Raw genomic sequence first — 15,255 nt, forward strand, 5'->3', positions numbered from 1 at the left:
AATGGTAGAAATAAGCATATATTGTAAGCAGAAACAACACCATAAAGAGAGAGAGAAAATATACAAGTGCCTAATGATGAATATTCTAAATTGTGTTCGAGCTAAATGATCTGAATACCAACAACATCAAAGAAAAATTCAGATTCAAAAATAAAAAAGTAAAAGAAATCCAAGAAACTATTGGTATACATGGGATGTTAGTACAAAATGGTAGAAAATTATATCTTTATATATATATATATATATATATATATATATATTTGGGGAATGAAAAAAGGTATATACATATACAATCGATAAACACTAACATCATGGGGATAAAAAACATGAGCTTGTATATTATGCTGACATTTTATGAAAGTTTGGGTAGAATTAGTGGCGGCAGCAGCAGCGGTTAGTGCCTCCGAATCGGTGTGCAAAAAATAACGATGAATATTTGAGCCTCACCTTCTCCCTCCTTCTCTCTCTGCATTTTCTTTCTATAAAATGCAACGCAACCACAGAGAGAGAGAGAGGACGAGGAGTAGGGGACTCGTTGGAGTTACATTTAGAAAGACACGCAAGATCAAATGAGGAGAAAAAGGAAAGGAAGGAAAATTTTTGGGAACATGAACCCAGCTTGAGACACGTGGCAATATATAATTGGGTAGGTGCAATTTGACGGGCTTTTGCTAGCTTTCACTGTCTCTCTCATGCGCTGAAATGTCAGAGTGTAACCCCGTCCTATGACCCCGGCGAAACCGTATCCTTCTCTCTTTCTCTCTCTAAATGTATTGATTGTATATATAAAGAGAGTGGTGGTGGGGGCTTTTTATTATTTTAATGTTGTTTTGCTATTTGTGTCTTAGCCTTTCTCTCTCTCTCTCTCTCTCTCTCTCGCATCTCATACCTTTCTCTCCTTAACTTCCAAGCCCTAATCCCTCCAGCTTTCTATAGTGTGTATCTTGCTTAACCCGTCAATTTCTGAGGACATTAGACAGCAAAGATTGGTTTTTGATCCACAACAAAGATTGGTGAGCTTGTTTTCTTATCTGGGTACTTCTTATTTCTTTGTTTGAAGTTGGTTGTTGGGTTAATTCTACGAGTGGTTTCGATATTATGTAGTTTGAGCTAATTTCCTAGCTGTTTTGATGTTTTTATTGCTTGATTTTGGAGTTCGTGTTTGTTTTATTGATTGCTGCCGAATTGTTTGGTGATATGGAGTTATTTGGTACATGGGTTTTGAAAAGAATGTGGTTTCATCGAATAGTTGATGGAATGGGGGGTTTTTGGTTTTGAGTGAATGCATGTGCTTGGTCAAGTTCCTTATGTTTGGATTCTTCAATTTTGGCACTCTATTTGTTGTTTCGTTTGACATTTCATGGTTTTGATTGCTTAAGTCTGAAAAGCTAATTGATTTCACTACAGAGATTGTGGTGGCTTGCTTCAGCTGTACTGTACTAGTGCAGTGGTTGGCTTTTGGTCTCTGTGAAGCTTGTATGTATTTGTTGGAGCCAATTCCAATTTGGTATTGCGAATTGTAGCAAATGTCTGTCAATCTCCTGCTACGAGGTCAACAAATAGGTAGTTGGTGATTAATCAAGTCAGTGGTTTTGGTTGGTTGTGCTTTGAGTCCGGAGGTGGGTTGTTGTCATTGTAATACTTGCATTGGGATCATTTCTGCAATTTGAGTCTTTTACTTTACCGAAACTAATCTGATGGGTTAAACTTTAGTGTGAAATGCTAATTTTGGATTTTCATCTACGCGACTTGATTTCGCTAGTTTAGCGAGAAGATGCACCCCCTTGCAATTATTACTTAGTGTAGGACTTAACTTTTTGATGATCTGGTATCATATCCTTTCCTAAATTGCAGAATGTTACCTTTCGCTGAGAGGAAATAATAACATGAGTTCTTTGACGTGATAGACGTAGATAATTGTGGTGATTAGCCAATTTGAAGTCAAAACCTTGTGAAGTGCTTGTTGCTTTGTGCTGCTTTTGTTTGAGATATCATGCAATTTTAACTTTTTTTTTTCTGTTGGATTTGACAAGGTCTGATTATCTGTACTGAACACTGATTATGTCTTGTACTTCTATATGTGGATGCTGTCAAAGCCACTAGGCAGTATTAAAGTTAGTCACCATTTGGTTCATTCTAATTTGTTGTTATCCAATGTTGCTATTTTCTTATTGGAGTTCCTTTATAAATGTTCAACAGGATGCTGAGGATTTGTAGTGGCTTAAATTGCTCTTTTGGAGCTTTGATGCTACTTCCTATCTGATGCATGGCATGCGTTGTGGGGATGCTTCTGGCAAATGTAAAACAAAGGATTAAAAGATGAAGGATAACGGCTCAACAAGTAGCAAAATGATAAGCAGAAACTGGGTCTTGAAGCGAAAACGAAAAAAGATTCTATATGGACGAGTTGTTTCTACTAGTAAAGAAGATAACCTGGAGTCTCCAAGGAATACTTCTGCTGCTAAACGCAGGCCAAAGAGTGAACTAAGTTCTGATCTATCTACATCCAAGAAGAAAGGAAATGATGGGGTGAGTTATCCTTTTGTTCTATGTAGCATTCTGTTGGATTGATGTTTCTTCAGCTCAAAAGTATAGCATAAAATCCTTGATAGATGGTTTATGAACACATTTTTGCTCTGATTTTAATTGAACAGGCAGTTTACTTATCATCGGTTTTGAATAATAAAACCTTTTCTGATAATTTATGGAGCACATTTTAATTATATTATCTTTGTCTCATGTTTTGGGTTTCTTCTTCTATGCTCAGTTGCATGGCTGTTTATGATCATCATCTGGATCCAATTTGTCTTACAAAAACATCCATGTGGCTTGACAGTCCTATGTGTTTGGAACCAATTCCTTTTTATGAATGGGACTTTCTTCCATATAAAGCCTGATGGAGCTTCAATTGGACATTTTAATTAGTCAGTTCTTCCTTTTCTTTGAGAATTGAAAATATCATTTCATCATGGCTTTAAATTAAATATTTATTACTGAAACGGGACATTGGTAACATAAAATAGCACAGGAAGTAAAAGAAATCCTGTACATCCCTATCAGGGCTAAAATTTGGCTGTAGAGTGTGTTCTGTAAAAAGCAATGATCCTCATGAAATGCTCTGTTGAGATCATGACAGGAAGACCCCCCTGATGTGAAAATATTTACTTGATACATCACCAATGCTTTCCTTTAAATTTTAGTTCTAGGTTTTACCAGAAGAAGTTTCAGGTTAAAATCCCCCCATCTCATTGATTCCAATCAAATTAAGGAAACTGTTAGTAAGTGTTTTGAAGAACCTTTTCTAGCTTAGTCTTTTTTGCAGTTGAACATAATTGATGTCTTTGAGCAGAACAATAATCTAAGGATCTTCTTCTCATTTTTCTGGAGCCTTTCCTGGAATTATAAATTTTAACATGGGGCGTTCCAAACCTAAATACGACGCAAGCTTTCTGGTTGTTTTAGCGAGTAACTTGTCTATGGATGGTGGCACAAGAACAATGTGGGAAGTTTTTTGATCTCTTTATGTGGCAGAGGCGTGTAGCTGGTGTTCACAATCCCTCTCTCCCCCTTGTCTATATTTTTGATGATACCATTAGGATTCTAGATCGCAAGTTAAAATCACATGCCAACAAAGTTCATTTGATATGCTATTCCCTCTGTTCATAACTTATTTCCGTGGTTAATTTTGTTGTTTCAGCAAGCTACTCATCTTTATAACTATTTGGAGTTGAGTGTCTTGGGTATGTGCTTGCATTTACTAACTCCTTGTTACCTTTTAATAAACTTTGCCTTCCAGTATTACTATGAATGTGTAATATGTGATCTTGGTGGCAACTTGTTGTGCTGTGATAGCTGTCCCCGGGTGTATCATCTACAGTGCCTTGATCCACCTCTAAAGGTATTTTCAGTTGTATTGAAGCTGCATGCTGATGATTTTCTTTCTGTTTTTCCGTCCTGCCATATTTGATGATATCAATGACTGTTCCCTCATATTTTTAATTCTTTTTTATTCATGTTCTGAAGCGCATTCCAATGGGAAAATGGCAATGCCCAAAGTGCTCTAAAAAAAGTGACCCGCTGAAGTCCATTAACCCACTGGGTTCCATTTCAAAACGTGCAAGAACAAAAGTTGTCACTACAAATTCTAGGACTGGAGTAAAGTCATCAGTCGCTGACAAAGTATCTGCTCTTTTTGGAAGCTCCATTGTCTCCAAGCGAAGGTCCTCCTGCAAAGGGAAATCTGTTCTAACAGTAGGATCCAAATCCGTGGAAAAAGACCCAGATTCCTTGTTATATGTATCTTCTAGCTCCAAGCCAAGTGATCCATCTGCTCTTGGTTCTGTAGATGGCACTTCATTGCATGTGAACATTGATGAAAAGAAACCTCCTGCATCTCCAAAGGAGTCATCAGCAGGGAAGAAATCAATTTCCCTTGCTGACGAACTTTTGTCTCGTTCTAAACTTACTGAATCCGAGCCAAATAATGAATGTTCTGGTGAGAAGCTTGTCTTGTCTTGCGATAATGGATCTCCAAGAAAGAAAATTGTTCTTGCAATTGGTGCAACCTCTGAGAACAGGAAAAGAAAGCTTGAAGGCTGTAGTGTGATCAGTTTTAAGAAGCACAGGACCAACAAGGGAAAACGCACTTCCAAAAAACATAGATCCAAAACCAATACTGCAAGTTCTGGGACTCATAAATCGAACCAGAAACAGAAAGCTGTTAATCATGAGGTTTCTGTATTTTTGTCAGCAGAAGATGTTGAACTCAAGAACTTAAATTTGCAGAAGGATGAGGTAATTTTTTTTTACTATTATTTTTCATTTTCCCTTTATAGTTATGTGGATATTTCATCAAGCATAAAATACAAGATAGTAACAATAACGGTTGGTAAGTATGACTATGTGCCTGTACCTTAGGTCATTATGTGCTTACCACATGTCACTGGTTATTGCTACATTAAATTCTCACTCTTAATTAGTTGTTAGCACTGTAACAATATACCACTTCATCTGTCTGGTTTTGCATTATTGATGTTACATGCAAGCTGGCACAGTAGTTTGTTGTTGGCGGTGTTCCTACTGGCACCATCTACCGTGGGCAGATTATTTCTCTCCACCACCGTGTGCTCATAGAACCTCCATCTATCTTGGATTTAGGCTTCACACTAGCAAAATCAATAAATGATGCAATCAGCCCAAACATATATCCCTTACTCAAGATCAGTACTTTACAATCATTGTCATCTTCTTACATGTCAGTACTGTTCCTCTTGTCATTCTCAGCATCATTGTCATTTATTGCTGTTGCATGCCTATGTTTGGTGTTATGATTATTATGAGTAAATTTATTTATTTCATCAGAAGAATCCCGTGGAAGTTGCACAAACATTAGAAGAGTCATATAAAGCAGAGGTTCATGTGGAAGAAACCCAGAAATGTGAAGATATTATCATGACCGAACTTCAGCAGGTGAATCAGCTATATCCAGAAAATTTGTAGGCTTTCTTCTATTAATCTCTTAGATATAGACGAATGCTTTCTACTTGAAATACTTGAATTCATACAATATGATTTATATCCACATTACAGGTTGATCGGGTATTGGGCTGTCGGATTCAAGGTGATAATACAAGCTCGTCATGTGTTACATTTCAGATTACCAAAAATGACCAGCTTTCTGATGAATTGCTTATTCCAGAGTTTGAAAATGGACACCTAGAGGTAAAAGCTGTTTGTGATGTGGATTCAGATGCGGGGATTGCTGAAAATCATGTCGAGGGTCATCCTGACATTATTGAAAGTTCTGAGAAGGATGTAAGTGTGAGGAATGACATCAGAGTGGACACAATACGTGTATACAGAAGATCTGCAAGCAAAGACTGTAAAGGAGGGAACAACAAGGATTTACTAGGGAAGGATGGAAAGGATTCAGGTTCTGGAGGCATAAGTGGTACGGATCAAGATGAATCTGCAATAACGACAGAAGTAACAGCGAAAAGACATGAAAATCCTGTGATTGAAGAAACCACTGATTTTTGTTTGAAAGGCTCTAGGGTTCAAATTTCTGAAGTTTGTGAAACGCATGTCTCTTCTAAAATCAAAGACAGAAAAGAAGATGTGGAAATCAAAACTTGTGGTGGTGAAAATAAAGTACTGAAGCCTACCATGGAAGAACCAATATGCGTGAACAAAGGGACAACTGTTTATGAATTCCTAGTTAAGTGGGTGGGGAGGTCTCATATACATAACAGTTGGATTTCAGAATCCCAGCTAAAAGTTCTTGCGAAGAGAAAACTAGAGAATTATAAGGCTAAGTATGGAAATACTGTGATAAATATCTGTGAGGAGAAGTGGAAGCAGCCCCAGCGGGTAATTGCTCTCCGTGGTTCTGAGGGCAGCAGGGAAGCTTTTGTAAAATGGACTGGTCTTCCTTATGACGAATGCACTTGGGAAAGTGTGGACGATCCTATTCTCAAAAAATCAGTTCATCTGATCAATCAGTTTGATCAACTTGAACACCGGGCGTTGGAAAAAGATTCTGCAAGGGATGGTCTACGGAAAGGGAGGTGTGATGGTCTGCAAAATGAAATTGCTACTCTGGTGGAGCAACCAGAGGAGCTAAAAGGAGGCTCCTTGTTCCCTCACCAGCTCGAGGCATTGAATTGGTTGCGGAAGTGTTGGCATAGATCCAAAAATGTGATACTTGCTGATGAGATGGGGCTGGGAAAAACAGTATCTGCTTGTGCTTTTATTTCATCTTTGTATTTTGAGCTCAAAGTTTCTCTTCCCTGCTTGGTCTTGGTTCCACTTTCGACAATGCCTAACTGGCTCTCTGAGTTTGCACTGTGGGCTCCCAACTTAAATGTTGTGGAGTACCATGGGTGTGCAAAAGCAAGGGCCATGATTCGCCAGTATGAATGGCATGCTAGTAATCCCAATGAGATGAATAAGAAAACCACTTCCTACAAATTTAATGTTCTTTTAACTACTTATGAAATGGTTCTTGCAGATTCCACTTATTTGCGTGGAGTTCCTTGGGAAGTTCTTGTAGTTGATGAGGGCCATAGACTTAAGAATTCAGGGAGCAAGCTGTTCAATTTGCTCAATACGTTCTCTTTCCAACACCGTGTTCTTTTGACTGGTACCCCTCTTCAGAATAACATTGGTGAGATGTATAATTTGCTCAATTTCTTACAGCCAGCTTCATTCCCCTCTTTATCTTCCTTTGAGGAGAAATTTAATGATCTCACAACGACTGAAAAAGTGGAAGAACTGAAGAAACTTGTTGCACCACATATGTTAAGAAGGCTTAAAAAGGATGCTATGCAAAATATCCCCCCCAAGACGGAACGAATAGTTCCTGTTGAGTTGTCTTCTATCCAAGCTGAATATTACCGAGCAATGCTAACGAAGAATTATCAAATGTTACGAAACATTGGGAAAGGAGTTGCACAACAATCGATGCTAAACATTGTGATGCAGCTGAGAAAAATTTGCAATCATCCATATCTCATACCAGGTACTGAGCCTGATTCTGGGTCATTAGAATTTCTTCATGAAATGCGAATAAAAGCTTCGGCCAAGCTGACTCTGCTGCATTCCATGCTCAAGATCTTATACAAGGAAGGGCATAGAGTTCTAATTTTTTCACAAATGACCAAGCTTCTTGATATCCTTGAGGATTATTTGAACATAGAGTTCGGCCCTAAAACATATGAGAGAGTGGATGGTTCTGTATCAGTCTCTGATCGCCAGACAGCAATTGCAAGATTTAACCAAGATAAAAGTCGATTTGTTTTCCTGTTGTCGACGCGCTCATGTGGCCTTGGAATCAATTTAGCATCCGCTGACACTGTCATTATTTATGATTCCGATTTCAACCCACATTCTGATATCCAAGCTATGAATCGAGCACATCGAATTGGGCAATCCAAAAGACTTCTGGTGTACAGGCTTGTTGTTCGTGCCAGTGTTGAAGAGCGCATCTTGCAACTTGCTAGAAAGAAACTAGTGCTTGATCAGCTCTTTGTGAATAAGTCTGGGTCTCAGAAAGAAGTGGAAGATATTCTACGATGGGGAACTGAAGAACTTTTTAGTGATTCTTCAAGCATGAATGGGAAAGATAACAGTGAGAATAATATCAACAAAGATAAAGATGATGCAATAGCAGATCTGGAGCAAAAGCAGAGGAAGAGGGGTGGTGGCCTTGGGGATGTGTATCAGGATAAATGTACAGATTGTGGCAACAAGATTGTGTGGGATGAAAATGCAATATCAAAGTTACTTGACCGCTCAAACCTCCAGTTTGCAACAACTGATGCTGCTGAAGGAGATTTTGAGAATGATATGCTTGGCTCAGTAAAGGTGAGTGTGTGATTTGGTTGTTACTTTGATCTGTTCATTTGTTCCTACGTCAAAAGTACTCACGTTTTGCTCTTACAGGTGACATGCTTATTTTTTACTATTTTACTGGAATACGACTTTTGCTTCATCAGAATCTTTGGTTGAAATATCATTTCTTGGTGCCTTGGTGCATCTACCAAAACCCCAGTTTATTTATTTAAATTGGAATTTGTCGAGTTAGATGCTCTGGGCAATATTCTGATGCTACAAACGGTTGTAAATTTACTTTGAGTAAAAGTTAGGCTTTCCCTTGTAGAAATTAACAACCATATTTCCCAGGCCTTACTGTTTTCTGTTGCAACTGTTTGTTGCATCTTGCCCCATGTATGATGAAAACATGTGACCAAGTTATTTGAAGGCGAGTGGCCCCTAGGAGTCTGTATATTTCTTTTCTTAGTTTGGCTTGGTTTTGTTTAAACTTTCCTTGTTCTTTTTTTCAGCCTCTGAAAAATTTATTCCTTAAAATAGCTATTTGATGAGACTTTCTTTTGGTTTCAAAATGTTTCTGAATATATTCTTTGGATTGTCTTATTATTGCCTTTTTGGTTGCTGTGTGGATTTTCCTGGTTCTTTTATTTATCTTAATCTTTTCCAGAATGTTGCATCTTTAATGATTAATTCTAAAGAGGACTACCACAAACAAAATTATGTTTACTGCTGGTTTTGATTAATAATCTCTCTGCTTTTTTCTAAGCAGTCCTTGGAATGGAATGATGAAACAACAGAAGAGCAAGGGGGAGCTGAATCGCCAGTTGTGGTTGATGATACCTGTGGACAAAATCCTGAAAGGAAAGAGGAGAATGTGATAAATGTCACTGAAGAAAGTGAATGGGACAGGCTTTTGCGTGTAAGGTAAGGAGATTTACCTGTGGTTGTACTTTGTCTGAATTTTATTCTATAACACATGGAAAAGTGAACAGGCTGTGTTGGCAAATGTATCGTTTCACCATGATTGAACTATATACTCATGATTTTTTTAGCGACTCTGGAAAATTTTAAACATGCAATTCCCTTCATGTTATTGTTGTCTTGTCACTCATTCTTAAAAAAAAATAATCTGTATCTTATGACTCAACTAGTTATCCATCCGCGCCGCTATGAACCATTTTCTGGAACCAGTCAGTCTGTTGCTTGATTTATTTGATCGAAAGACTTGTTAAAACAGTCAAATTGAGGTGCATTGATTGGGTTTATATTAATAATACAGTCTATTAACAATTCATTTGGTCAATTGGTCAAAGGGAGGGTTCAGTCCAGTAGAGTATATTTATAGGTAGACATCCCGGCTGTTCATGTGTGGTGATGTTATCCTGAACTGCTAGTGGCCTTGTTATTATATAGCAACTTCAATTAAGAATTGCAGTGATTTCAAATTTTTTTGTTTCTGGTGATTTTGCGACACCTGAAGTAGTTTTGTGTTCTAGGAATTACTGTTTGTACAGTGAATTGATTTGACCATGTTTGACCTTGGATACTGCTTTCTGTTGTAGAAGTCCACATATAAATTATGGACACCCACACCCATCCAGTTTGAAGTCCTTTACATGGAAAAGTGTCCAGTAGATCCTTAAAAGTCTTGTAATTTGGCCATTTATCTCTCTTTGTCATAGTTATTTTGTTATTTTGGTTATTGTTCTAGAAGAGTAAAGTCAAGTTACCCTGACAGTCAAGGTTCCACGGGGTTATAATAGAATTGAATTTTAGTGATGGTTTTTTTTTTCTTCACATGGTTTAACATCTACAAAGAGTTATGATTAAAATTATATGAAAATTTGTTTTAGTCTCAGTGTCTAGTAATCTTTTTCTTTAATTCCTTTTTTATTATCATTCTCACTTCATAGCTTCCTCTTTCTTTACTAGGGAAATAATACATTATAACTTTCCAATTCTTATTTTGTTCTCCTGGGACACTCTGTTTTTTTTTTTTTTTCCCCGCATTGAAAAGCAATGATTGAAATAATTACTCTCCAACATGTTAATGTTTGTTTCTTATTCCCCCTTTTTCCTAATAACCACATGCATAATTCAAATGATTCATGAGATAAAATTACCATTACTCAGTTATTCTGTTTAGTGAAATGTATTTCACGGGAATGCTTATTTAAGTTTCCTGTTTGTTTTACTGGGTTTTAGATGGGAGAAGTATCAAACCGAGGAGGAAGCTGCTCTTGGTCGAGGGAAACGCTTGAGGAAAGCTGTCTCTTACAGGGAAGCTTATGCTCCGCACCCAAACGAAACATTGAGTGAGGTACTTCTATTTGCTTCCAAGTGTAATGAATACAAAGCTGGTCTATTATGTTGCCAATGAAGGTTGGACCAGAATGGTCTCTTAGTTCACATGTGATTTTTTATTGGGCCATAGGCTGATTTAGCTTTCCCCTTCTTTTCCTTTTTCTATAGTGTTTATGCATGCCTACATTATTATATCTCTTCCAAAACTTCGGATTAGTATTCCAAACAAACTGAACCGCTTCCTTTTCCCTTTCCCTCATCCTCTGCCTCAACATTTGATGGAAAAACATTCATTATTATCCCAAAAAATTGGAAATGGTCTGAAACTATGGAGATTGGTAGAATGGAGTAGCTTCTTATGTCTATGGTTTTCGCTGAAGATTGCAGTGCTAACCTCATGCAGTGAGAGATGAACCTTGGTTACCATTTTGGTCTTTGATTGTTTATTGCAAGCCAATGCACATGCTCAGTTCAGTTTTATTTCCTTCTCTCCAGTTTACTCTTGGTGTCACTCCTTTCAACTGTCTTTCCTTTTGCTTCCTTCTCATATTTCTAGTGCGTCCAGCTTGAAGCTGCATGGAGTAAGATTTATTTTACATAAAATTTTTTGTTTTTATTAAAAACCTAGGCTCGTAAATATTTATTTTTTTCAACCGGAGTACACTTTTGATTTACTTGCTACTTGTCTTTTCAATGATTCAGCAGATCTCTCAAAAATGTAACCTTTCATGTTTTCCACCAAGCACAATTCGTTTGTTGTCATAGTTATTATCTTCTTTTCTTTCCTTTCCTTTTCTTCTTTTGATTATAGTTAGTCATAGTTTCATTTGTTGTCATAGTTGTTCTCTTCTTTTCTTTCCTTTCCTTTTCTTCTTTTGATTATACTTAGTCATAGTTTCAACTATCAAGTTCAATTTTAAATGCAGAGTGGTGGTGAAGAGGACCGGGAACCAGAAGTGGAGCCTGAGCGGGAATATACACCAGCTGGAAGAGTTCTAAAGGCAAAATAGTAAGTTAAATTTCTTCACCCAAGAAACCCATTGCCCTCGACTCATCATCATCAACAACAACATTCTAGCTGCTGTAATGTAAAGTATAGGTATGGGGTCAAATTGGACCTCGAGTTAAGATTATTCTGATATCTTACCAATCAAAAAAATAAATTAGAATCGTAGGACATCATATTCTTGAAACATGTGGAAAATGTCATGCTACTTGGACACAGTTAACTATGAGGAAAATAAGATTTAGAAAAATAGTTGACATCATTCGTTTCAATTTACTTTTCTTTGAGCAGTGCTAAGCTTCGTGCTAGACAAAAAGAACGCCTTGCTCAGCGGAATTCAATTGAAGTATTTCATCCTAATGAGGGGCCTCCTATACCTGAGTTGGTTCCTCATTGTCTTCCTGCCAACAACACGGATGGGAATCAGGCAGTGGAGTTTGCTCAACAAGGCAGGGAGAAAAAGTCTTTTGTGATTGACTTGGAGGATTATGAGTTCACTCAGCCAGATGCAACAAGGAGTAATGCCGATGCAACCATAAAGTCGGGCCACCTATCTAATCATAAGTTGAGAGGTCATCTGGATCTTTCTATTAACTCTCTTGGACACCCCTCTGACACAAAACTTCCAGCTCACCAAAATCAGGGCACAGGCAATGCAAACTTGCTTCTTTCCAACAACCTGTTACCAGTTCTAGGACTCTGTGCTCCCAACGCCAACCAATTGGATTTGTTGCACAAAAACTCTTCAAGATCCAAGGGTCGACAAAGCAAGCCAGTGACTGGGCCAGAATTTCCATTTAGTCTACCTCCTTGCTCTGGAACATCAATTGAGACGGATGTAAAACATCAGGAGACTACATCAGACAAGCCAAAATTGCTAGATGCATCAGCTGAAGTTTTGCAACAACGTCTTAAAAATAACTTATCAGATGGTTGGCACCCGTTTAGTCCGGTATTCTTTGTCTGTCTCTCTCACACTTTGTTGACTTTGTTAATCTCTAAATAAAACTGACCTATTTACTTATGTGCACATATTTTATAATATTTGCAGTGTCCACCACCTATATCACATGGGAAAGATTCTGATCGTTTGGAAGGTTCCAGTTCCAGTTTTGCTGGTTTTCAGGAAAAGATGTCACTGCCAAACTTGCCTTTTGATGAGAAATTGCTGCCCAGATTCCCACTTCCTTCCAAGAGCATACCTAGTACACACCATGACTTACTACCCAGCTTGTCCCTGGGGAGAAGACTTGAAGCTGTAAATGACTCTATGAGAGACCTTCCAGCAATGCCATTGTTGCCCAATTTGAAATTTCACCCTCAAGATGCAATAAGATATAATCAGCTGGAGAAGGAGGTTCCTCCCACACTGGGTTTGGGTCAGATGCCATCCTCTTTTCCATCATTTCCTGAAAACCACAGAAAGGTACTTGAGAACATAATAATGAGGACTGGCTCTGGATCCAGTAGCTTGTACAGTAAGAAATCAAAAGTAGATGTCTGGTCTGAGGATGAACTTGATTTCCTTTGGGTTGGTGTTCGGAGATATGGAAGGGGTAATTGGGATGCCATGCTTAGAGACCCCAGGTTAAAATTCTCGAAGTACAAAACTTCAGAAGATTTAGCAGTTAGGTGGGAGGAGGAGCAACTCAAGTTTTTGGACGGGTCTGCTTTCCCATTGCTAAAGACGCTGAAGGCAACAAAGTCCTCCAAATCATCCTTGTTTCCCAGCATTCCTGAGGGAATGATGACACGGGCTTTGCATGGAAGCAGACCGTCAAAGTTTCAATCGCATCTGACAGACATGAAATTGGGTTTTGGTGATCTGTCTTCTAGCCTGCCACATTTTGAGCCATTGGATCAACTTAGTTTGCGGAATGAGCATTTTAGCCCAATTCCAACTTGGAATCCAGATGAACTGCAGGCGAATTTTGTTGGAGATTCTTCAGCGGGACCTTCTTTGCATGTTTCCTCTGAAAAGCCATTTCTGCTCAGTTCTTTTGGAGCAAGCAACTTGGCTACTCTTGGTTTGAATTCCTCAACCAGCTTTGATTTACAGCGAAGAGAGGAAGAATATGAAACCATGAAGTACGGAAAATTGCCTAGTCTTCTGGATAAATCAGTACACATATCGCGGGATTCCCAGAATAATGTGGGAATTGGTGAATTAAGCAATTCAGGTTTGTTCTTGCACCCAAGTAAATTCCTGAATCCAATAAATTCAAAGGGTAAAGAGGTAGTTGGAAGCAGTTCCTCTAACAAGTTGCCTCATTGGCTTCGGGAAGCTGTTACTGCCCCTGTTAAACCGCCTGAACCTGAGCTGCCACCCACTGTATCAGCAATAGCACAATCAGTTCGTGTACTATATGGAGAAAATCAACCAACAATTCCTCCATTTGTTATTCCCGGTCCACCTCCCTCCCAACCAAAGGATCCAAGATGGATTTTGAGGAAGAAAAAGAAGCGGAGGTCACATATGTTCAGGCAGTTCCCCCTAGATACCGGGGGAAGTACCCAGGATTTTAGATACGGCATCCATGGCTGTAATGTTGCTTCCACCTCTATCCCTCCACCGTTAGTTCCTGAAACTTCAGGCCGCCCATGGAATGAGTCTGACCTTAACCTGCCTCTTCCTAGTTTAAGCAAGATGAATTCATTGACTTCATCTGCTTATTTAAACGTACAGAAGAAAACAACCATGGGATTATCCCCCTCTCCTGAAGTTCTTCAATTGGTGGCATCCTGTGTTGCTCCAGGCCCACATTTAACCTCTGGTTCTGGTACAACAAGTTCAAGCATCCATGAAAGTAAAGTGCCCATGCGAAAATCTCCTGACCAAGTTGGAATGTCAGATTCACAAGTTGCTTCGGATACAGAGCGGTTGCCACCTCAGGTGCAGAGCATGCTTCCAGAGAAGAGACCAGACCAACCTGATAGTGGTGATTCAAGCAAGACCGAGTCAGATTTTTCTCCAATAAAAAAGCCTGATGTAGAGGACATATCTTCTGAGGGAACTGTATCAGATCATCCTTTGAGTGATCATGAACCGTAGTTAAGGTATGGGATTGAAATATGGAACATCATTATTCTTTGATGCAGGCTCTCCAGTTAAGTGCTCAATTTTTTGTAGGCATGACTCGATGAGTGATGAACTAGCATATATAGGATCATTTAGGACATCTTGTTTTAAGTTATTGCAAGAGAATGAAATATATAGTTTCCCCTGCTGGTATTGCTGCATCTGTCAAACTTGCTTCCAAATCTAGGGGTTGTTTTCCTCCCACCCATTGAAAAGAATCGGGTGGATTGCATCGCGACAACGTAAAGTAAATCATAAATCTCCTCTCTCTGTTCTTGGGCCCATCTATCCATCATTTAAAATTTAAACATGGTGTCTCCGTCGAACCTGTAACTCTAATGTAGTTGAATTCTTGAAGTGGCTTTAAGCAGTAACACTTCTTGTCCTGTTGAAGATTGCGTGTGAGCGTTGAAACACCATTTCTTTGCAAGACTGGGGACGCATCATTTCATTCCCCCTGCTAGAGACCAGAAAGCGAAAAATTATCCTTGTTTTACTAGAATAGAAACCTTGATGACAAATTCAATGATGGTCA

The 15,255-nt window shown here is 38.6% G+C and overlaps 1 protein-coding gene across 9 annotated transcripts; it reads left to right on the plus strand.

The window, feature by feature from the left end:
* Positions 1-370: 370 nt before the first annotated feature.
* LOC7479205 (protein CHROMATIN REMODELING 4) lies at positions 371-14,881 on the plus strand. 9 transcript variants are annotated; one of them, XM_024597690.2, is made up of 13 exons: positions 371-742; positions 927-1,013; positions 1,408-1,619; positions 2,200-2,529; positions 3,797-3,898; positions 4,024-4,794; positions 5,362-5,469; positions 5,590-8,364; positions 9,101-9,255; positions 10,537-10,651; positions 11,562-11,644; positions 11,933-12,602; positions 12,693-14,881. In XM_024597690.2, the coding sequence occupies exons 4-13, from the start codon at positions 2,320-2,322 to the stop codon at positions 14,691-14,693; spliced, it is 6,990 nt and encodes a 2,329-aa protein (XP_024453458.2). In that variant the 5' UTR covers positions 371-742; positions 927-1,013; positions 1,408-1,619; positions 2,200-2,319; the 3' UTR covers positions 14,694-14,881. The 9 variants fall into 9 exon arrangements, with proteins under 9 accessions (XP_024453458.2, XP_024453459.2, XP_024453454.2 ...); XM_024597691.2 differs by lacking the exon at positions 1,408-1,619 and adding an exon at positions 2,034-2,114; XM_024597686.2 differs by lacking the exon at positions 1,408-1,619.
* The last annotated feature ends 374 nt before the right edge of the window (positions 14,882-15,255 follow it).

Source organism: Populus trichocarpa, chromosome 3 (assembly GCF_000002775.5).
Source record: "Populus trichocarpa isolate Nisqually-1 chromosome 3, P.trichocarpa_v4.1, whole genome shotgun sequence".
NCBI lineage: Eukaryota > Viridiplantae > Streptophyta > Magnoliopsida > Malpighiales > Salicaceae > Populus > Populus trichocarpa.

Bases quoted from the DNA above. Each gene is read 5' to 3' on its own strand.
- LOC7479205 (XM_024597690.2), top strand. From the start codon at position 2,320: ATGAAGGATAACGGCTCAACAAGTAGCAAAATGATAAGCAGAAACTGG. The intron at 3,899-4,023 runs GTATTTTCAGTT...CATGTTCTGAAG, and splicing joins GCCTTGATCCACCTCTAAAG to CGCATTCCAATGGGAAAATG. The intron at 9,256-10,536 runs GTAAGGAGATTT...ACTGGGTTTTAG, and splicing joins GACAGGCTTTTGCGTGTAAG to ATGGGAGAAGTATCAAACCG.